General features: G+C 35.6%; 1 protein-coding gene across 5 annotated transcripts in view; it reads left to right on the forward strand.

Annotated features, from left to right (window-relative positions):
* ESRRG (estrogen-related receptor gamma) overlaps nt 1–25,000 on the forward strand; it is a 130,717-nt gene that overhangs the window by 65,858 nt on the left and 39,859 nt on the right. For 3 of the 5 annotated variants that reach the window (XM_008942404.1, XM_008942401.1, XM_008942402.1), the window contains 2 exons: nt 14,271–14,381; nt 18,877–19,038. In XM_008942404.1, the coding sequence (XP_008940652.1) occupies nt 14,271–14,381; nt 18,877–19,038 (273 nt within the window). Of the gene's footprint in view, nt 1–5,410; nt 5,448–14,270; nt 14,382–18,853; nt 19,039–25,000 lie in introns of those variants that run through there. The other 2 variants (XM_008942403.1, XM_008942400.1) reach the window with 2 other exon arrangements.

Below are 25,000 nucleotides of genomic sequence, written 5' to 3' on the forward strand. Positions count from 1 at the left end.
ATGACTTAAAATAAAAAAATGGACCACAGAGTTCTGGTTGTAGGGAAGGTACCAATCAAAATCACAGAACTCTGTCTCTGAATTTATTTAAACTTTAAGAAGTTTTTGATGTGGAATTTGAGTAATCTTTGGTCTGTGGAAGTTGTACTAGAGTTCTCTCTGAATATGAAAAGGACTGAGCAGAGATAAGGTTCTCAGTTTACATTTTGCAGTATGTTCTTATTTTTGCTATTTGCTCATAATGTTAATTTAAAAGTCCAGTTATCGCTAAAACTCTGTTGGGTTGATGTATGTAGGATATCTGGACATGTTTTCCATTCATCTAGTGCTTAACTGCAAGTTAACTTAGTTTCAAGAAATACATAAGTACCATCACTGAGAGAACAGCCCCCAAACAAAATTGGCACTAAGTAAAAAAGTTTACTATACTTCCACTCTTTGTAAATAGTTTGAAAAGATCACTGAGCAATCTAAAAGGAAAGACACAAGCTGGAGAGAATAATAAAGAGGTATCAATCCACCGTACCACACCATCTCTGACACAATGGCATGACAAGTGGAAAATAACTTAACTCTGTAAAATGGGGAAAAAGCAGTAAAAAATGAATTGTGTTACTGTTTCTAAAACCTGCCTCAATTCAAGAAACAAATGCTTCTGAGCATTGCCAAGGTGTACGATGTTCACATAAATCTCCCATATCAGCAACTGGGAAACATGTAAAACCGTAAGAAGCAGTATCTAAAAATACCAAATTTGTTAAGACCATTGAGACCACTGATTAAAAAAGGTCCTGTTTTCAATCGCAGAGGCCTTCTTCATAGGATCCATCCTCAGTGCCATCTCTTTTGATTTTCTCCAATAAATGATATGGCTGACTATTCCCAGAAAATATGTTGATGTTTCCTATAACTGACACACATTTTTCCTGTGAAGAATCATGCTTACAGCTGTGTTCTTCAGATTTCAGTGGTCAGTTCCTTTCTTTTCTGTAGGTTAACTAAGTTAAGGAATCAAGGAAAACATTTGAACCAGTTTCCTTAGAAAACGCAGGCAAGATTTTATTCCCGGTATTACAATAATGAAATAAGCACTGCTCTCTTTCTTAGAGCTCTCTGCACATTTTTTTTTTTTTACTGTTCTTCTAAATATATCTAGTCCAGATTAAAATTAGTAGAGAAAACCTTGAACATCTAAAAATGGATCCAGATTTGATCTCAGGATCAAAATACCTTCTGGAACAAACAAAACATGTTGCAGAGGGAAGTTCTGACCCAAAGAGAAACTTGTAAGGCCAGAGAGAGGGGCAAAAAGGAAGAATCGGCCTTGTTTTCCTTAAAGGGCAGTCCCAGGTATAATACTGGATTTTGTGGAGTAGTTTGGAAGTGCAGGGGTGGGCAAACTCTATATGCTGAAAACTGAACCACACAGTTTATTTGCCACCAGCTCTCAAGAGCTTTACTTCTTTGTGTTCAGTTTCCCATATTTGTGTTGCAGGATTACCTGTGTAAGGCAGGATAAAAGAATGAGTAAAGAATTTCAGCTCATAGCTTTTATTAATCATTAAGCAATGCAGTGTAATTTATTTACGTTACACTGTGATGTGCAAAGCACATGCAGCCTTAGGTGATCATTCTCTCAAGAGTTCCTGCTGGAGAAGAAACGTACTCACTCCAGCACATGGACCATGTCATCTCCTTTTCCTTTAAGCCTGTTTTCCTGATCACAGACTTCACTTCTGACGCAAAGACTTCAGTAGAATTATGCTAGATTTGCAATCCATTCAGTAAGAAGACCTTGATTTCCCGTTTAGTAAATACTCTTTTTATGGCCACTAGAAAAATAAAATATGTGTGCTTTCAGCATTGCACACAGGAATACTCCCATTGAGGTTTGCATTCAGGAGGGTTAGGATGTGCCAATTTAAACAGACTCCGCTTGTCAGGAATTATTGATTTCAAACTTTTTTTTTTTTTTTTTAATCTGCATCTCTTAAAGTTCTATGAGGAAATTTTATGCTTTATTTTCTCTTTTAAATAATGTTTATATATTTATGTCACCCAATTAATTGCATTAACATAGCCATGTACACTTCATATGATTTCTCTTCATAGCAGCTGCAGTTAAAATTTAAACAAAAGTATTCTTCTCAGACAAACATCTTCTATATAAAGGCATTTTCAACAGGGAGGAATTGTTTCTTGCGGAAAAGAATAATTTTCATGACAACAATTGTTGACCTTTTTTCTCTTTCTTTTTGTTTTGTTCATTTAGTCTGGCTAAAATTGCATACATATTCATGTATTTTAATAAGAACAAAGCATTACTCTTGGATATTTTCCATAAATTTGTTCTCATAAGCAATTTGATAGACATCTACTATAACTGTAATGGGGGAAGTTTGCAGTAAATCAGTCTGGCTGGTTTAGAAGACTAGAATTTATTAACCCATTTCCCAAAGGCCCAACATTACGTATGAGATGAGAAGAAAATTGTCACTGTTCTGTTTTAGAGAAGGGGCATTTTGTAAAGAGAGTATATTTTCTTAATTGTTTCCAAATTTATTGTGTTTTATTAAAGTGAAATCAATTTATCCCTCATAGTATTGCGTGTAACATTATGGACAGCCAAAAAAGCTGGAAAACACTGAGCACACTACAGTTACGTTTTTCAACTGGGATTTTGTGCATTAACTCTGATCCATTCCTAGCGCTAACTCAGAAAGAATAGTTGATGTGTAGAGTGGCCATTAGGCTTTTGTACAGAAAGGTCCTACCAGTAGTGTCAGTAAAGTGGTATCACTAATAAACTTTCCATTAATTGTTCAAGTATTGCCTTGAGATGAGATGTAGAGGCCACAAACAAGATAAGCCATCACTCCAGCTTGGTATGTCAAGGCAGTATGTCAGGCTATGAGGCTAGCAGGATATATGAGCTAATGTATAAATCAGTTACACTCTGGGCATGAGTGAAGTGTTAAATATGTTCAGGAGAATACTAAAAATACAAAATGAAGAGTACTTAGATTTTTTAATTTATGTCCACAGAACTTTGCGTATACCTGTTAACTCCTCATGTTTCATTTTTCTTTTGCTTCACCAAGATGAAATGCAGAATATATAAACTTGTTAGAGAAATTGTGAAAGTTTAATCTGGTTTTCTTTTCAGGCTTTAGTTCATAAAGACAGATATTAGGATTTTTATCAATACGCATATATCGGAATATTTTAGTCCTGTTTATGTGAAGGGAAAAGAAGTGAACATTAGGAGTTTAAAAAAAATAGAATGCATTTTTTAAAATCTTAAGACATTTCACCAAACCTAATGCTTTTATAGAATATATAGACTATATATTCTATCTGCCCATACAATTCAGTTGCAGGACTGGAGTCTTCTCTTACAAAATTAAATAATAATAATTAAAAAAAAAATCATTCACTGATTTGCTTCTCATTTAACCTTAGCATCAGAACCTGATTAATTACTTTTTTTTTTTTTTTTGTCTGCTCAGTTCTACTTTCTGACTCCCATGCATGTGCAATTCTTTGATACTGGTGTTCATGGAATAATGGGGAAAATGTTATATAAAGAGAAAAGAAAAGGCATTTTTAAAACATTTGTTTCTGTAATGTTATGTAAATATACAAATACCTATTTAAAAATGTAAAGGCCTTAATTGAGTTGGCAGCATTCCTTTAACCAGATCTTCCTCTTAACACCTGCCTGTATTCTTAGTACTCTGGAAAATGCTGGGGGACATGTTTGTGCACTCTGAGACTTTGTATAAAATACAAATACTTACTTCGTGAGAAGAGTTTTGTGGATGGGATTATGGGCTTCAGTAAAGGCCATTTATAAAATCCCTTGCTGGCAAGGCTATTTGGAGAATATCCCTCATGAGTTCAAAATGAGGTGATTTTGGATAAACACATACTGGGGTTCTAATGATATAATGTTTTGGTTTTATGCACTGGTTTAGACTGTGAGTTTGAACACTTCTCATGTATGTAAGAATGTATTTGCAAATATATTTGCCTAATGAAGAGCTATGATAAAAAGCCATTGTCTTAGAAATACCCTATTATAATATCCTTGTTTCCTTCTGCTTTCAGAAACTTTGCAGACAGACTTTTAGTTCTAAACTAAAAATTAGCTTGCTGTATTTAACCTCTGAGTAAACATTTGAAATTAAGTACACATCAATTACATTCCTCACTACTGGGGAGTGATTGGGGCAGAAGAAAGTTTCGGATTAATTGCAGCACATTGTAGGCAAAAGTATCCTGTAGTAATGTTCTTGCAGGACTTCCTGATGATGTTATTGTCATGACCAGAAATTATAGAAAGCTATTTGCAAAGGGTTTTTCTAAGTAATTTATTTTTCTGTTGATCACTGAATACAATTTTATTATTAAATTATCAGTATTTTTTTTTACAGTAGGTACACCAACTTTTTTTTTTGAGGAAGAGAGAAATACTTTCTTCCTGAGTGTTTTTTTCCCCACTGTTTATTGAGCTGCACTCATTGGGATATTTTTACCTGCCACCTCCAGAAACTATAAGATGTGCAGAGAACATACCTCCCTTCTTCGTTTCCACCTTTCAACACAAAGCTACAAGATAATAGGATAATGCTACACTAATAGGAAGCAATTCCACCATGTAGACATTTAACATTATTTTATTTTATTATGCTATATCTTGATTTGATGCCCATCTAGCCACTTAATTTTGAAGCTTTAGTTTTGCTGTTGAACAGTTATCGCTTTAATGCACTGCAAATTGTGAAACAAAACCTCTTAAATTTATTCTTCTGCATTAACTCTTTACCTGTTTCTTAGATTTACTTAGTCATAAAATGTGACCACCTGTACTATGAACTCAGTTAAACCACTGTTTAACTTTGTTCTTGCAGCAAGTAGGATTTTAAGTGATAGAAAGTTACAATACATGCACAGGAAAAGCAAGCAGAGTACAGAAAACCTGTGTCATTTGCCAGAGACATCTGAAATTAGTAATATAAGATCTTCTTTTAACTTGAAGTTAGACTTATCCTGTTGTTGTACTGCAAGACTCCTTTGAGCTCCTATTGAAACCCTGTTGTGAAACTCCTGTCTAATACTGAAAAAAATTTGAACACAAAATAACAATAGAGAAGACAAAATGCTTGTATTTTGGCTGCAAAAGTAAAGCAAAGTGTAATAATATTACATCTTCCAAGCCCAATTTTCATATCAAGTCGATGCTCAGGTTTAAAAGTACTCCTTTTTCTTTTTTTTTTTCTTTTTTTAGCATCATACTGGCATGCACTCAAATTACTTTAGATATTCTAGTTTCTAGTACAGTCTTCTGTATAGATAAAATTGATAAAGCATACTTATACTGTAAATCGTGATAAAATATAAAGCTTCTATGAAATGTGTTAAGCTGAACCAAAGGCTGAGACATGGTGCAAGCTTCTTGAGCTGTTTTCCCATTGTGCCACCTGGTCTAGATTTTGTAGTGGTATAAAATAGCATGCAGAGGAAAGAGGGAGTAAGTTCAAAATTCTGCCATACTTTCTGGGGAAGTTTAAAAGATGAAGTTTCATAAATCTTCATCTTGCTTTTTAAAGGAATAAAAAAAAAACAGGGAAGAATTGCATAGTGCTTTGCCAACAAAAGTGTAGTTTGTGATTACTCAATACATAAAGATGAGAAAAATGAGATAGTGTCATTATGGGTGTGCTAAGAGAAAAGACAATGTCGAAAATATGTTTCCATGAATAAGCGGAGAAGTCCAGAATTCTGTGGGAACATATGTTTTTGCACTAAGGCCTATTTAGACTCACTTGGCAATATAAAGCTACCCTAACTGAAAGGGGTGGCTTTGCCACAGGAGTGCAATTTTGAAACTAAATTTTACTCGTCTTGCTCTTGTGAAGTCCAGTACAGACTGGTTACTCCTTAAGAAAGGTGAGAAAGATTTTTGTCAAAAAGGAGGAAAAAAAAAAAGGAGATAATAAAATAGTAAAGAAAAATAACCCCAAACTTAAGAAATATATTTGTTATGGCAACGAACTTTTAATATTTCAGTGAATTGTACATCAGTTTTAAAGCTCTAGCAAGATGAGAACCGTTCTTTTGTTTCCACAAATTCCATTCCAGCAAAATAAAATCACTCCATCTAGATAGAAATCGTTATTCTTTAGCAAGCTATTTCTTGGTCCTAGTAGGACCTATATGGTTTTATGTAACTGTTTCAACTCACAGTCTGAAGAACTTTCCTGTGGCTTCTAGATCTCAGATTAATTCCAGAATCCCACATCATCCATGTCGCTAACTGAAATATTGTGAAACTGAACATTATTGTATCTGAAAAGGGTATTGAGATCTTGATTCATGTCACTGGTACTTCACAGTCCGATTATTATAATACATTTCATTTCTTTCTTCCCATCTCTCTTGAGAGTCGCCAGCAAATGGTCCAGAACTTCAGTTAGACTTCTTTTCTATTAGAGTTGTCACTAGCATAGCTCTTGAATTCTTTATAAGTTCTGGTGAAGTGATCTAGAATAAAGGCTTGCTTTTGACCTTCAAGCATTGCTATGGCCTTGCTCCAACTTACTTTTTGACCTCTCTGTCTCCTGGCATTCCATGCCCTCTCCTTGGATCATCAGCCGACCTGACTTTCCCTGTCTCTGCTTGTCACCTTAAAGTAATGGTTACAAGTGTATTGATGAAGTAATGACTTTACAGCCCAGCAAGCTCCACTTCATTAAATTGGTTGTAATTTGAACTCTGGAACAAGACAACATCTTGTGTAACTATATTTAAATAAATTAAGGTAAGAACTGTGCTATTTCATTAGTGATAGATTGTCTTTATTTATTCTTACACCTTTTCCAAGGATGTTGTATGCATAATAAAAAAATTAAGGCATATACTATATAGTATAGTTATGATATATAAGCACATTGACATGAAATTTAATGGTGTAATTAGCAACACTATCTTCTATGTTATTCATAAAAGCTTTTGCAGTATTTTACACTGCATCCTAGTTATTGGTATATTAGTAATCCAGCTGATGTGGAGACAAATATTATGTGATGATAACTGTTTGCGTTTGCAAACCTCAGGGCTTTATATATACACAGTCTTAGTTCTGCATCACTTTTCCTTCCCAATTCACAAATATGCACATTTTGCCACAACGTGGCCTCTTCCTCACTTCAGAAAGGTGAAGGACAAGAAATGGAAGTTTTGTAGCCTGTATTTAGTGTCCTAATTTCAGTCTCTTTAAAATCAGCATGAGTCTAGCATAATCCTGATCAAGTTCTGGTACCATAACACACAGAAAAGACCAAACTTTGGCATTAGGAACTGAGTGCATAGAATGTGTCTCTTCTGGAAGAGAAACAGAATTTTTAATATGTTCTTCTGTGAAGTGTAAAAGGTTTTCTTTTGTAATATTCGAGAGCTAATAATGGGCATTGCATGCTCAATGCAACAAAGTAGCTGTCCTTTTGTTGTTGTGTTTTTTTTTTCCCTTCCTTTTTGCACATTCACCTCTTCTTGAACAGAAATAAAAGGTTCAAGGCTTGTCAGCATCAGTTTATAGATAGCTGTTTAAAAATAATGAGATATTGGGTATTGTAAGGCTCAGGGCTGTCTTGCCAGACTCATTTATTTCCATTCACCTTTTGTCAGAATTGCAGACAGAAGACATTCAATTAAAACTTGTCACCTGTTGCACGTGACCTAATTTGTATTTGTGAGTGTCACAGATTAGGATACTTAGCTTTGTATGGAACCATTAAAAATGTAAAGCAATTTTAAACATTTTATGTCACACTTTCTTCATGTGAACATCTTTTTTTATGGACCGTTCTTCAATGGAAATCACTTGTGCTAGGAAATAATAGAATTTATTTACACAAAATCTCATTTGCATGGGAAAACCAAGTAGATTTTATGCATGTTCTTTTATATTTTAATGCATAAATGACAGTGCACAAAAATTCAGTATGTAGATGATTAGTTCATGCAAAGTTAATGTTCCTTTCAGGAGAGGTTGAGTACTGAGCTGTGTAAGTAAAGCATTTGTCAGTTCTTTCGTCAAACTGAAAAAAACCTCAGACCTCTGGGCTTTAACCAAAGAGAATATTTTTAAGTTCCTTGGCCAATATCCAGCCTTCTCGTCCCCTCCTCCCAGGAAAAAAAAAAAAAAAAAAAAAAAAAAGATTTTCCAAAATTTTACTTACCTTTTGTTGCCCAGAAACATTTTCAAAATCTCAAAGGAAACATTGGTTTGAAACATTTGTTTTACAAAAGCAATGTTTGTCTCTTTTGATTTTTCAACCTGGAAAAATGGCCTTTTTTAATAATAAACTATTTGTTGCAAATCTTTGTCAGAGAAACAGGCAAATTAAGCAACTTATTGAAAGTCACAGAGCTGGATATTAAAGTAATAAACACTGTTTTGTCTTTCAGTCCATTATATGTTCAGGTTCCTGAAGGAATTTTTTTTATAGGCATCTCTTGAGGACAGACAGCTTTATCCTACATTATTTTTTTTTTTTTTAACAAGTACATTTTGGCACTGAGTGAATACAAAGTAGGAGGATGATTTTTAGATTTCCTATGCTACACTAAATAGTGTATTTAATAGTGCAAATAGCTATCAGAAGACAAAATGCTGAAGCCTTCCCCAGCTAATTGTGAATTCGACTGTAGATCCGGAAGGCTTTAATGTGAGTCATAGTTTTATCTTCTTTGATGACTTAGGACTGTTTTCAAAATGTTACCTAATGGACACATATTGTACATCTCTGGCTGAATTTTTGCCTTCATATGGTATTACCCAAATATTTTGTAAACTGATTTCAGAAGCTCTCTGGCATCCTTATAATTCGGCACATAACACAAATTGCAGATCCAAAAGAAAAGATAGCTCATATTATCCTTTTTCTTCATGCTGTGTTACTTCCTGCACCTTTCTACTGTATTAAGAGAGGTCTTTTATGGTTTAAAGTGGAAGTATTTTTTCTACTACAAATCTTTCAGACTGTAGGATTGATGCACTGGCCTCACGCTTCTCTAATCCTGAACTGTAGAGATTACTGAACTATCTAAAGAGTTACTAGATGACCATGCATTCTTATCTCTAAATACATTCTGTCTGTGTTCATGGTGGAAAAAGCAACTGGTTTTGCTGTTCTGTGTGAATAAATGCAAACCCTAGAGTTTATAATATTTGCCCAAGCTTACCCAGCAACCTTACAAATAAGCAAATAAGCACAGTATGTTCAAGTGGACCTGAACACTCTAGCAAGATACTATTCCAAAGGACAACCACATCAGAACCTGCCATTAAGATTCCTTTTGCTCTTTCCAGTTTTGCTGTTAATCTGAGGATTTTTGCCTCTGCTACTGACATTCCTCTAAAGCTTGGTAAGATGCAGTGATGTGGGTATCCATTCTTACTGTTCTCAATGTAAAATTAAAGACAATGCTGGAAGTCTTCAGACATCTGTAGAAAATGGATCGTTATCCAGTTACCTATGTCAAAAACTGTGATGGGGATATATTTAATATGTACAGAGATCAGTGCTAGAGCTGGAGCTTGACAGAACAGCATTGCTGTAGGATATGTCTGCTTGCCATAAATCTCTCATGTAGGGGGGACAGAAAGGGAGAAGAATTTGAAATTTCCATAGGAAGTCAAAATTGTAAGTTTGGTTTTGATCTCAGACCTGTCCTTTACGGAGGTACTGGAAGGAAGAGAGGGAGTTTTGATTTATTCTGATATTGGTTCATAATAAAGCTAATTAGATTTATTTTTTCCAAAGTAAAAATCTATCCCCAGCAATCATTTTGTTGTAGGCAGTCCTAGTATTGGTAGGTTTTGAATGGATTGGACTTCCTTCCAACTTGCCTTCCAAGTTAGCCTGGAGATTTCTTGTGGATATAGAGCTCTACAGAAAGGACAAAAAAAGTTTGTGGAACAAGTGGACAAATGAACACAGGAGACTTTTACCCAAGGACAGAAGGAGGTGATGGAAAACAGAAGAGCGGAAGATCAGAAAGGGGTAAATAATATACTTTGGGTATAGCTTGGATCTATATGGAAAAATAGATGATTTATCATACTGAGGACCTGAGCTGTGGAAAGAATGATATACATTGGTAAGGGCAATTGTTTTTATTGTATAGCACCAGTCACAGTAGGATACCTGTCCCACATGAGGTTTGCCATGTTAAGTTTGTTTTGGTTGAATTACCTGGTGGGTAGCTCATTGTGTACACAACTCTAGTCTCCAGTTACTTCTGTGCAAGACTATTGGGATACTTTGCCTTTAGAGTAAGTGCCTAATATTGTTATGTTGTGTGTTGGTCAGCACTGATAGAGAGTCATGGAAAGATTGTGTGAGAAACCAGGAAGTGAACCTTTTTTTTTGGTAGAAGCTGGTACAGTAACTATGAGGCCTTTTTTTTTCTTTTTTGCTTGGGGCCAGCTGGAGAAATTCTCATGTTGGATTAATATGTGTAATTGCTTCTTTAAAAAAAAGTAGCTATTACATTGATGTACATAGTTTCTGTCTTGCCATATGTTACAGTCGTATCCTAATCCTTATCTTCTGAGCTTTGTAAATTATGTCAAAATGTGTGACTCCCCATCACTCCTGAACAGATGAGCTTGTAATTTGTACTTGTCCTAAGGTGTAGAGTGAATGTGTTACACCTAATTGTTGAAATCGTATCATAACTGTTTGCAGAACTGCTCTTTCTGTTTGTACCAAAATGAGACACCCTGTGGTCATCCTTATTTTTCTTATTTAGGCTTCTATTTTTTTCTTTTGAAAAATATTAAAATCATTCTTCAGTGGAGCTTCATTCAGTGACATTAAAGGATGTTTTGACCCTAAAAAACTGTAATGATAATATATGCAATGTAATTCATTGGGAGGTGTGCCATGAGTTTGTATATTTGAGTGGATATCTTTCTTTTCACTTTATGGTTGAGGACTGATAGGGTGAGTGAATGGCATTGCTGAAGACTCTGGCAAGCCACATGCACAGCAGAGTTAAAGCAAAGGTCTACTTCTCCCCGTACTGTAGGCTGGAGGCCACAATTTCCTCTTTAACAGTCTGAGTGCAGACTATGTGTTGAATTATAGCAGTCACCTCTGTGATTAAGATGTTAAGCTCCTCCTTCCACAAATGAAGATCTTTGTGGGCAAAACTGTTTCTTTTTCTTCCCTTTATTTTTCTAACAAAGAAGGCATCAGCTGTTGCCATCTTGAGAGCAGATAAAAATATTCTTCTGTAATGAATTCTCTCATACAAGCTATAGGACTTAGAGGGGAAAATGCGTGCATATATACACAGCTAACTCTGGATTTCAGTTTGCTACCCAGAAAACTCAAGGTTTTATGGGTATCAGATGGGAATACTCTCTTAAGTGGCATCCTGCATTCTGTTTATTTCTAGAAAAACTCTTGGGACTTAAAATACTACTTAAAGTATGTTAGATTATCATAAATTGATTTTGAAATAGCAACTTTGTAATGGTACTACAAACAAGGAAGCCTGGGAGCTAAAGCAATGGTAAACTCTGTATCAGTTTTAATGAAAGGGCTATAAATGTTTTCACATTAGAATTGGAATTATTAGTTATGTTGTAGATTTAGGTAATTTTAAAACAATTAATACTGTTACTTCCCAGTTATTCAGGATTACATTTTTTTTTTTCATTTTAAAAAGAAAGTAGCTATATTTATAGGTATAGCTATGCACAGTAGGTGAGCACATGCATCTATGTATAATTTTGCTGTTCTGACATTTGTCTGTATTTCCTTCCATTGAGTATGTGAATGGCTTGAATGTATATCTTGGCAAATGCAGAGGAGGTAAAAAAATTGTTCATCTTGGTAGATTTATATTATTTTAATTTAAGCTTCAGTTCCATTACTTTTTGATTAAACATACTTCTATCTGATGCTATCCATCTTTTATCACTATGAAATCTGTTCCGAAGCAGAAAGAAGGATGGCATCTGAATTATGCAGAAATCATTTTCTATCTATTTTTCTTCAAATGCTGGGTAGTCTTTTTTGTAATCCCACCAATATCACGTGACTTGTTCTAATCCTCTGCCTATTTCTGAATATTCAACTGTCAAACCTTGGTTCTTTTGCTATTTATTTTTATGGCAGTGTATTGTCCTGGATGACATTTCTTTCAGGGGTAGCTCAAAATCCTGATACATGGGTGGGCAACACTGAATTATCATTAGCTCTGAAAAGCTTTTGACTATCAGTTTTTAAACTAGTGTTGTCATTCATGCATTTCTAATTATAACTTTAAAAGCAAACAGAAAATAACCATACTTTGATGATTTAATCACTATAAATTTTATAAGATAGCTCAGACTACATGTAGGTCACAAATCTGGTAGTGAAATAGGTAAATACCATTTATAAGAAATAATTCTTAATTATATGCTGACCTGTTTGGATGTGTGGTTGATTGGTTTTATTCTTTAAATAATGTGATTCCTAAAAATATAGTTGGCAACATACAATAAGAAATGTACTGTTGAGTTTGAGGGAATGATACAGAGTCTTAGGCAGTAAACCGAATGAAGTTCCACTGTTAAATAGAGGTAATCATTGCACACTTGCCTGCTGAGTAAAAACTGTATAGCACTGTTACATACACTTGGCTCCATAATAGTAAGGGGCATTAGTTGTGTCCTTAACAAAGGGGCACTCCTGTGTTACTAACTTTTCTAGATACCAGTGGTCTACCTGGGTAAATGACAACCCTACGCATGCAAAGCCTACACTGATGATTCAGGAGCACAGAACAGGATCTGTAAAGTGTTATCCTCTTGGGTCAGCTAGTGAGTGTTCTGGAGTGTTAGTCTCATGCCAGGCTGGAGAGTAGGAGACAAAACATGAGAAGAAAAAAAAAAGGGGGGGGAGCAAAAAATATAAAATAAGACGAAAGACAAATAAACCAAGACAGGTTGACCTTGGATTTCAGGCTAGTTGGCAAAATGGCTTTTCTTCACCAAAAGCCAATCAATCCTCTTTGGTTTCTGAGGCTGAAAGAGGACGGACAGATTTTTCCTGGTGACTAGATTGTGCAGGTTCATAGCCAATGCATAAACTGTGCTGTATTCTTGCTGTGCACATAAACTGTAACTTCTTTGAATGGTGGCTTCTCTACTGTCCAGGAGCAAGTTCTGGAGGTATTTTCTGCAAGAGGGGAGATCAGGGTAATAGTAGAATCGGGCACAATAATGGCAATAGAAAAGGTAAATAGAGGGAGGGGAGCTAAAACAGACCAGGAAAAGAAAAATGAGAAAGTGAGCTGGACTTTGTTACATCACTTACGGGGATCATTGATATGTAATGTGTCCTTGCATTCTTGTCTAGTTAAAGCCATGTCATTAGGGATAAGTTTTGCACTTGGTATTACTTGCCCTGTTGCCCTGCCTATATATGCTGAGTTTTTCAACCTCAGTGTTAGGTTACTACTTGATTATACTGACATTTGTCCTGGTTGTCTGGAAATCTGCCTGGATGACTCAGAAGGAAATAAAAATACTTAATTGTTTTGTAGGACTTGCCATCTTTTTTCACCCTAATTTTTTTTATCTTACCCGTCTTTTACTGAAGCAATGAATAATATGGATGCAGAACATAAATGTTACTTCAACACTGATGATATCTAAATGCACAACCGCACGATTTCTTTCAAACCTTCATGAGCCATTTCAAGTCTTTAAGCCACATATATGTTCTTATTTTAATAAAGAATACTTACTTTGTGTCCTCTGGCCATGTTAATCCACATTAATTAAAAGTATTGGTTTGGCTATCTAAATTGGATACAGCAGTCATTGTTTCTAAAGTTCTAATTCTCTGTATTTCTCTACCCATGATGTTAGCCTTGTATATCCATGGAGTTTATTACAGCTTTGAACTTCTGCTTCTGTCAAAGACAACTTAAGATCAGACTCTTTCAAATGGAAACTAAACTTGTTAGCTGTTTTTAATAATATGTAAAAATGAAGAAATGGTTTTGAATGAGCAAGAAATTACACTGTGTACTTATTCTTGCATGTGTACTTATTCTGCTTTCCCTTCTTTTATAAAACTAATATTTTGAAATAAATGTGCATTTTTAATAAATATTGGAATACAGGAGATAGAAAATTGTTACCTGAAGGGCATTCTCATAATATGTTTAATTATGTTTGCTTATTTTTCCTAATGTAGGTGTCCGCCTAGACAGAGTACGTGGAGGTCGCCAGAAGTACAAGCGCAGAATAGATGCAGAGAATAGCCCATACCTGAACCCTCAGCTAGTTCAGCCAGCAAAAAAGCCATGTGAGTACGCCAAATATGCAGAATTTTTCTTTAAGCACAATGTATTGAGTCCTACCCTTGTTTCTGACTGGAACAAGGGTTTGGTCAGAAGATATTACCGTGAACACCATTTAGCTGTTAACATATTTTCTTTTAAATATGCTCATCTTTCTCAAGTGGAGTTGAACAAAGAATGTTTTTACAGGTGGAAGTGTATAAAAGCATGGTTTATGCAGTGCAAATTTTACATTTACAGGTTATCATTATTTTCAGTGGTACATAAAACGGTTCATACTGTGATCATTAGTTCATTGAAGCTTCTAGTTTCAGATTTCACAAGAAAGTGATTTTTGTAGTTTTCACTAAGTAAATGAGTTTGACTGCTCAGCCTCCCAGTGAAAATACATTAAGAGCCTCATTAATTTATACCTATAGATTAATACACTTGCTAGTATTAGATTAAAACAGCACTATGCCACACTAATAACAAGCATAGATTGGTAGTTTGGGCTCTACTACCCTCATGGATTTTTTTGGCTTTGTTTTGTTATGTTTTAATAATGTCCTTGATTGTATCTCACCAGGCTGAAATTGAGAGAGAGAGAGAGAGAAAGAGATGATCATCTCATTGCTAAAATACAAGTTCCATCCTCTTTGCGATTAGCTAAAAATAGTTAGGGGTTTTGCTTTGCAGCTTATATAAACTCAAGCAGTGACTGTACTAATTCCATGAAGTAAATTTAATAGCATTATAGCTGTAGTGCAAAAGGTTAGTGTAGTACCCTGCAAAGACATCCACGCTCTATCAAGTGTTGTAAACTCTTCCAGATTCAAATGAGAATACACACGCCCAGTTGCTCCTGCTGAGAAGGTTACTATACTTCTAAAATAGAGAATTAAGGGAGAAATAAGGAGGACAGACTCCTCCTTGTCTCCCATTTGCCTCTGCCCCTATGCCTCTGACAACACATGTCAGTTTTAGGCTCTTAAAAATACCTGGCTCTGTAGAAGATGGAATTTGTTTCTGTTTGTGTTCCCCAGTAGGGGACAGTGCTGTGTACAATACGTTTGAGCATATGGGGATCTGGAGAGCAAATAAACAGTCTTTGAACTGAAAGTGAAAGGGCATTTTAGCTGTGTCAAAGAAAAAACAGCCAGTTTTACATAAAATTAAGGCTTAAGTGAACATATGGCATAGTTTCCTTTTGCCTTTCCAAAAAACATTATGCTGATTATATTCCTTCAATTGTCCAATCTGGCATCTTATACTCAGCCTCCATAAGCTGTCCCACTGTTCTGTAAATACAATCTAGGGCTGCACTAAGCAGATTTTGCACATTATAATAAAAACTTTCTGATAATACAATAAAATTTAATAAACTCTAATGCTTAATTTCATTAGTGGTTTAGTTTTCCTGGGTGCACAGATTGTCAGTTTTTCATTTACTTGATATTGTCATTGAGTAGAAATGTTGGTAGCCTGGCATAGCAAAAAAGCCAAGATGAAACAGGCAACAAAAAAAATAAAAATCCATCCAAAACCCCAAGCCCTTTAATGTGAACAGAGGTTCATATTGACTGAAACACAGAAATCTCCGTGTAAACCCAAGATTACTGCAAAGTAGTGCATTACATTACCTTTAAGACGATAACTACACCAATTTCTTAAGCTCCATTTGTCTGAGATAAACTAACCTCCTTATAAATCATTACTCATTATCTAAGTGCCTCTCTTCATTTTCCTTAGCTCACCCAATTACAAACATTTTTGTAATAAGCATTTGTAAAACTTAATTTTCAGATCCTGCCAGATAAGTGTCAACACTTGAAACAGTTGAATCGGTTTTGTGTGGAAGTAGCCTGGGAGATTTTCTGGACGCTGACTGATAGTTTGCACATAACAAAGGCTCAGGAATGAAAATTGGGTTCTATTGATTCTAATTAGGGAAACATTAAATAAGATTTACCTAGAAACAGTGCTCATGGCTATTCAATTTCCTGAATGATGGAGCTTTCTGAGTACTTCCAAAATTTTCCAATGGTCTGTACGAATGCATAATCTAATACATGTAGATTTTTCCCCCTATAGAGAGAGAACAAGTTGGAGGATCTTTTCTATGCCTACTACTGATCTCTGTTATATTTCCCAGCTTCACTATGGGATCTATTGGTCTACGTGTAGATCTTGTTGCAAAAATAAAAAGAATTTGAGATTTTGCAAGTCCTGAGTCAAAACATATAATATTCCTGAATCCTCTACAAAAAGCGATTGGTGAGGAACCTCATAAAAAAATGAATGAGGTTCTTTGTCTATTTCTTCCATTTGCAGGGAGAAAAACCAGAAAGTGGGAGCATGAGTGCTTCTTCATTCATTTATCACTTGTTAAAACCCCACAAAGTTGGAATCCTCAGCTTCGTACATTTTGGTGTTAAGAAACTGATTTCTTTTTCCTACTTTTCAATAAATCATTCTTTGCATAAAAACAGTGTTCTGAGGTAGAATCTGCATCTGTTGATACTTTCCTTAGTTTCACACTCTTCATTCTTGTTGGGTTTAATAGTAAAAATACTGGAATTTGGAAAGAACCAACATTATCTTTTCTCACTTCAAAAGTTTATGTTCTCTTTGTGAAATTAAACAGGACATGCAAAGACTGTTTAAAAAACCAAGAAAAAACTATGTGCAAAAGCTGTTTGCCAATATAAGTTAAAACTACCATCTGTCATCTTTAAGTAAGAATAGAATTCCTCATTAATCAGTTTGATAATCAGTAGAATATTGAGATCAAGAGTTACTCAGTTGGCATAGTTTCTCTAGTTCATATAAAGCATGAATATATCTCTTTGTAATAAAATATGCTTGATGTGATGTTTTCCAGTTGGCTCTTGCATGTATTTTATGAAGGGCTAACGTATATCACAACTTCTGACACACAAATTTGGAATAAGGCAAAAATTGTAGAGGCAGTAGATCAGAAACAAGGAGTCTGTGTCACAAAGGAACAGTAAAGTATCAGAAATCTGAATCAAGTGGGTATTTTATGGAAATCTGTCATGGATTGGTAGGGAGCCTCTCTAGCACTCCTGGTCAAATCACATCCACAACAGCTTCTATTCCAGCTCCCCAACAGGAGGACAGCGTGGTCCATCCTGTGACTTACAGGTGGAAGGGGAAAATTATACTAATTCTGACAACTTTCTCTGCAGTCAGAAAATGTTTTGCATCTTCTTGCAGTAGAATCCCATTTATATCAAGCTCCAACACATTCATGAAATTCACTAAAGGATGCCATTTGGACTCTAAATTCTGGGGGTGCATTTGAGGACATAAGATGTACCTACCATGAAAAATAATGTAAATATATTGGGAAGTATTGTAATGTGTCCTGTATTAGGATGCTTAATGAATTTTCCCATTTTTTGGTTCTACGTTCTCAGAGTAACAAATCAGGCTTCTGCGTACAGATATTTCCATTGTGCATCCATGTGGATAAAATGCTCATTTTATGTTTATCCTACCTAAAAAATAGCAATACTGTATTGTAAATCTTCCAGGCTCTTCTACTCTTTTTTTCTTTTTCCTCATCGCTTTTCATTATAACTTAATAGATTATTCCAAACAGATTTCCCAAGTCATCTGAACAAAAAAGTAAATACTTAACATATGAACTAAAATCCTATGTAGATTAAAAGTAATCCATGTCTGAATATGATAAAGTATCATTCTTTGCATAAAAACAGTGTTCTGAGGTAGAATCTGCATCTGTTGATACTTTCCTTAGTTTCACACTCTTTATTCTTGTTGAGTTTAATAGCGAGAAATGAGAGATCATTAGTCTATTTTGTACTTAAAGAAGCTAATTTTATACATGATTCTAAATTTGTGTGTTTCAGTGAAAAGCACATATAGGACAAAGCCCTGTTTTTCTCCCAGCATAGACCCCAAGGAGTATAGATCCATTCTTAACATTTCAACCGTCAGGATTTACATACTCTAGGATATATGGCATGATGAGCACTGAGAAAGTCTTGAGACCATTTTTGGTGAAAAAAAAAGTTTAACAGTGACATCTAAAATAACGAATAATAGTTGGAATTGGTGACAGAGCTTACAGATTTCAGCGATTGACTAATTGCTTGTGGTATTCACTCACTGAAAAAATATACCTGTCTTTGGGGGCAGGATGTGGAGGGATGCAGGTAATCAGAGGAAGGCAAAACTTTCCTATTTGCACAAAATGCATTGATATTCCAATATTAGGAAGTGATCATGTATTTCTCCATTCCATTATATTTACTGTCCTAAGAACATACATGTCTAGCTCGATAAACATTGTTAATGGATCAGATTTGTTTGTTCTGTAACTACTTGTAGAAGCCAGTGAAATTACAATAAGGTTTAATTAGGTCCAGTATCTTAAAACAAATTCTTGTATGCTTTGAAATATAAGACATCTGTTTGAAAAGCAGAATGATGCTACTGGTGATCTTGTACTCTTCTGGACCATTTTCACAGATAACAAGATTGTCTCCCATTTGCTGGTGGCTGAACCAGAGAAGATCTATGCTATGCCTGACCCCACTGTTCCGGACAGTGACATCAAAGCACTTACCACTCTTTGTGACCTGGCAGACAGAGAACTCGTGGTGATCATTGGATGGGCTAAGCATATTCCAGGTACATACAGTATTTATTGTAAATAGATGGCATACAGAAAACATCACACGGGTTATTCTGTTCTTGTAAAAAAAATATTTGTTCTCTTGCTATACTGCGTAAAGTTTTCTTAAGGCTCCAGATTATTTACACAGGAAATAGGTTAGATGATAATTTATCTTATTTTAGAAATAGTATTATCGTTGCTATGAGTGTTACTACGTTAATAGGTGTTACATGCTGCTCAGTGAGTGATTTTTTTTCATGTATTACTTTTAAGAAGATAAACTTACCTTGCTATCCAGAGCATTAGCCTGGTTTGAAGTGTAGTGTAAGTCCTCTCCTCTATACTCAATCTGATTCAGCAGTAGTTAAATATAAGTCTGGTTCCTATATTACATAAATGCAGGGCTATCTTATACTGACCACAGGAGGTGCAAAAATTGTGTTACACTTTGGTGTGACATAGAAGAATTGTTCTCCTCATTGAATGAATTTGTGTGAGAACTGAATTGTACCAGAGTTCGGTAGAAAGAACTGAATTGGATCAAAAGGTCTCTTTTCATAGCTTAGTAGGTCTGCATGAAATGACTGTACTCTACATCACATAAATGTCCTGCTATTATAAAAGCTGACTAGCACTCTTGTAAGGAGCAAGGGTGGGGGTCATCAAAAACAGTTTTTCAGAAGATTAGTGATTTCTTCAGATAACGTTTCAGGTATATTTTATTTCCCCCCAGTGCTGAGGCGTTTGTGCTTGCTCTGTGAGTTAGCAGACAAACTTATAGAGAGTCTCCAGGGTTCTCAGTCTGTCACCTTTCACAAATGGTAAAGTCACACAAAAAAGGGCCGGCTTTTTTTCTTGTTTCCTAGGGTATTTTTCTAGTCCAGCAGATGAGCGAGTCTGTTGGTGTGTTTTCATCAGCTCATTAGTTTTCTAATTTTGATAGTGGAGCCTTATTGGGCATAAGAATAGGTAACTTTTAATTCCTCTGAGTAATACATTAGCCTTATTTTAGATGTGATTTGGGGACACCTTAATAGTTGAACAAATAATGCAGTCAGCTGTTTATCAAATTTAAATACATTTTATTTTTAGTTTCAGAAGAAATCACAAAGAAATAGAAAGAAATAGTCTTCCTGTGTTTTTTTTTTCACCTTGTGCTAACCAGCACAAGGCCTCAGTTTTTCTCATATGTCCTTCTGTGTCCTCTTCGATAAATAAAAACACTAACAAAGAATAATAATAATTTGTATGTTTATGGTGCATTATTTTACTTCAGATGAGAGACAACAACCTACAGACTCAAAAAACAGTCACTGTGCGACACAGTTGAAATTTAGTCATTCTCTGTGCCCCAAATGGTGAATAAACAAGCTTTTGTATCACAGGCAATGCTTTTCTGGTACAGTTAACTTATTTCTGTCTCCTTAAACTAGTTTGTCTTTATGCTTTGAATGCTACAGTAATTTCTTTAATCAAATTGATGGAAGTCCCTTTCCCAGCCCACACTGAAACCAATTTATTGGTCATGATACGCCAGCTATGTTGCTAACAGTCGTAACGAACTGTCAGGCAATATCGCAGTGAAGCTAATTTGAAGTCATTAGGTGTGCAGCGTTCAGGCAACAATTTGTTACAGTGGTTAGGAACACAGCTGACATTTCTGAATGGCTTTGTTCAGAGCAGTTCTAGATGAGCCCAAGCAAATTGTAAACTAATTTAAACATCACTCTATATTATACTAGCTACTTTGTCTTACACTGGTTGCTAATAAGCACCCCAAATTAAGTCAAAATGAATTAAACAGGTGAGTTTGAATTTTATTGTTGGAAGATACCTAGATCATCTTAACCAAAATAGAGTAGCTCTCAAAAAAGTCAGTCATGCTCCACAGTAGTTTCAGGGGAACTTTTCTCAGTCTGATTTGTGAATATGCCATGTAACTTTGATTTGGTTGGAGGGGTAGGAAGAGCAGAGATTGAGCAGCCTTTAAAATTATGGCTTTGGTTAATGTGGAAAGGGTATTGGAAGGTGTAAGCTGGCCCTGAAAATATAAAGTCTGTGATCTGAACCAGTTGGGGAACATTTCTGCCATGAAGCAGCTTTTTATTAGAAGGTAAGCTCAAAACCATACTGCCATGGTGTAGCTGCTCTAGCTAAGTTTACTCACCTGACTCCATTTAGGAATGAGAAGGGGGGAAAAAAAAGGAAATAATTTTTTCAGAAGCCTTCTGGTAATAGAGGGCAGTGATAAAATCTGTACTTGTTGTCTGGCATTTGATCACAAAAAATCAAAATGCAAAAGGGCTTGACATGCTAAAGGGCAAATGTGATGCGCTTTTGTAGCTTGGTTTTGAATGTTGGAGTGGTGCTGAACTTGGGGAGCCTATGCTCAGCTAATGTCTGGCACAAAACAGTTTGTAGAAGAGCCTGGATTGGTTCTAGCTGACTGTTTCCTAAGCTAACAAATGTTACTGTATGGCGAAACATAAGAACACTGGAAAAAGGATGAGTTAGAAAAAGGGTGCAAATTGCATAAAAGTTTAGCGTAGCTTAGTGGACTAAGTAAATCCTTCGTGTAAATCTCTCGGAATCGATTAATTATACCAGTAGTGAATTTGTGCCTAGCACAGCAAAGAAGCAATCAGCAAATCTTTCTTTACTATAGTGATTTCTTAAGGTTCAGTATAATTAAAGGCCCTTACATATCAGGTGCTTAATAACTAATAAAGATCTTGGTTGTAAAGCATTGCAATTCAAGGTAGCATTCGTCTTTGTAGAAGAAACCAAAATAATGGTTTTGCTATTCTAACAAAGCCTTTTAATGAGATTATCTATGAAAAGGTAACAGTGCAATACACATTCTGCCCTGGCCAACCACTTCCCATTGCAGTCATAGATGAAAAAATGTTTTAAAATTATACAAAGTTCAAATGCTTTCATAAAATCATTAGTATTTTTGTGCTATTGGAAACATTTCAATAGTTACTTCTGTTGAACAAAAAATCTATGCCGGCTACAAAAGGAAATATTGAAGGAAAAATATATATGGAAAGCCTTTATCAGTAAATAGAATTAGTCTCCTTGCATTTATAAATCAAATAAATGGAAAGTGTGTTGTTATGAAACATGACCATGTCTTATCTGAAGAAGAAAAAGATCACAATGGCATTAGGAAATGCTTGACTTTAGTTAGAGGAGCGTAAGGGCACAAGAACAGATGATGGTGCCCTAATAGCCCTTTTTAAGAATGACAGGGCCCCGCCATTAGCATCCTTTTATATCCTTGGAAATTGCTCATGCCTCGCTTTTCTGGTTCCTATCTGCCTGATTCTTTTTTATTTCTCTTTCAATTTCATCCGCGCTCGGATAAGCGCATGCTAACACAATATGATTGAGCTGTAAAATGGAACGCTGTCGCCTCTAATCTCTTTTATGTAGATATGGAGGTACTTCCACACTCCACTTCATTCTCTTTCCATTGTTGGCCTTTTTAGAATGTGTTGCCGAGTAATGGAGGCTCAGTCAAATATTAGAGCTAGGTTTCACAGGGTGTGATAAGAAGATTATCAGCCCAGCAGTCGGATCTATTGTTGTTCTTTGTGTCAGATTAAAATATTCCGATGTACTGTAACTTTGTTAGTAAAATACTGAAGGTGCTTAGGGAGAGGCCGATGCTGCTTAGTCTCCCGCTTGATGAGATAAAACCCCTATTAACTGTCCTAAATAAATAGTAAATATATTTATGGAGCCTCTGCAAGACTTCTCTGTTTTGTTTTATTTGTCTTATAAATGAGAGAGCCTTTCTTAATTCAACGTTTACTGGTGGTTGACTTTCCGACCCTTTGCATTGTATTTTGGGGAGATTCCATTTTGTATTAGTTTCATTATATTAATTAAACTCTTTTCCAGTATGGGGTGGAATTCTGCTGATACTTAGTCACACTATCAGAGTTGTTTAGGCACAATTTCTGTAATGTAACTATCTCATTGACATTCAGCAAAAATGTGCAATGTTCTTTCATATTAAGTGGAGGCAGGAAACATTAAGCTCTTAAAAACGTGCATAACAGGAAGCAAAAGACAAAATGTTCTCTAAAAAAATTTACATGCATGAGAAAATATCAACCAGACCATAGAAACCAACTTTTTTTCACTTAAAATGAAAAATTTGTTTGGAAACAGTAAATCAGACTAATACATCAAAAATAACTACTTACATTATTTAGTAAAATAAGCCTGCTTGTCTTCAGCTGTGTCCCTGTCTTGCCAGCAGTAACCATGTTCAAGAAAGGGAGTAGTTAGAAATTGATACTGCCACTGGTGGCAGTATTAAAAGAAAACAAAACGAAACAAAAAAAACAAGGGCATGATTTTGATGGAGCAAATCCAAGGATGTTTTGAATATTTTAGTGTTAATCTTAATGTTTTATGAAACATTATTGTTCTGGCATACTCTTTGTGGAGGACAATATTTAAGCTTTCCTTTCCAAGGCGTCTCTCAGGGATGTAGTTTAACATTCTAATACTTAACAAGAACATGATTTGCTGCAGAGCTGTCTTTTCCAAAATGCCCTTTTCTCATCATCTGTTTCAGAAACATCACCCCATGAAGGTAAAAGTACAAAAAAAAAGTTGACCGTAAACACTTTGGAAAGCTAATGTTCAAGAAAGCACGTGAGCTTATGTGGTACCTCCATGCAGATGTGAATTGGGTCTGTGTGTACCTTGGCTCATGCATGTAGCTGTTTTATGTATCTACATCTTATTGGCGTAGAGCATGTGCTTAAATGACAGAGAAAAAGTGTTGAATGTTACGTCATGGTAGCATCAACCTCAATAGGACTTTGAAGACGGACGGATATCCATACATTTGAACTACATGGTGTGTATAATCACATACATTGTAGCTACAGCCCGCATCTTGTTCATGCCCAAATCCCTCTCTGCATTGTTATTGGGACAGCTAATCTCAGCTCTGCAATGGGAATAGATATCTTCATGTGTGTCTGTACCATGCTGCTTGCTGCTGTAAATTTGTTGTTTCTGCTGAGGTCGAAGCCTTCTCTAGGTTCTTGTGCTGCAAGCTGAGTCCAGGGCCATTTCAAACAACGAGAGGACTCCTGCAGCTATCCTAGAGCCTCCTGTCACAGGGCGCCTGTCACTCCACAGACAAGTGGACATGTAAATGTGGTGTTTACTGCTCATGTAACATGGAATGGAGTTATACAGCTAAGAGGTTAGTAGTAATAATAAATTGAGCGTCCTGGGGAATGAGGACATCCTTCCTTTTATCAATGTGCAGTCTTGGACACTTGCAAATTCTCTTTGCCTTCTGTTTATCAAAAGACCTCTGTCTGCTTTTCTTTCAACTTCTACAAAAATGCACTAGTTGTGGAAACCAGACATGTTCCATGTTGATGGAAATGTTCTTGAGATCACAACTTGTACAACGTATATAATATGAGGCAGACCACTCCCTGAGCCTTACAGGTATAGGTTCCAGCCAAAAGGTTTCTCAAAAACCACTGACTTCCTTGACATTTGTCACTAAATTGTACAATGTGGGAAATCAACAATTTGCTGTTGGTTTTATTTTTGAGCATTAGCAAGAATGCTCTGCCCAACTCTGCCAGTGTTTAGATCACTGTGTTGATTCAAGCTTCTCTGAGAAGAATGGAACAGCGTGCCCAAAATGCCAGCAGTTCACCTATGCTATCTTTGAACTGCGAGGAATGTTGTGATTTGTGGGTTTTTTTCCTCATTTTTTGAAAATAGTATCACAGAAGAAGTTTAAATGATTTTGCAAGGCAGGGAGGAAGAGGTAGGATTTCCAGGATAATGCATGAATAAACGTGGCCATGGTCTGCATTTCCAAAACAAAACAGGCGTGGTAAAATGGTAGTTCTAGAGAGGTCTAAATTATTTAATTTAAGAGGTTAAAATTGTTTAATGTATTCACCTGAGATGTGATGTCAG

The sequence above is a fragment of the Merops nubicus genome, unplaced genomic scaffold, assembly GCF_000691845.1.
Source record: "Merops nubicus isolate BGI_N331 unplaced genomic scaffold, ASM69184v1 scaffold22966, whole genome shotgun sequence".
NCBI lineage: Eukaryota > Metazoa > Chordata > Aves > Coraciiformes > Meropidae > Merops > Merops nubicus.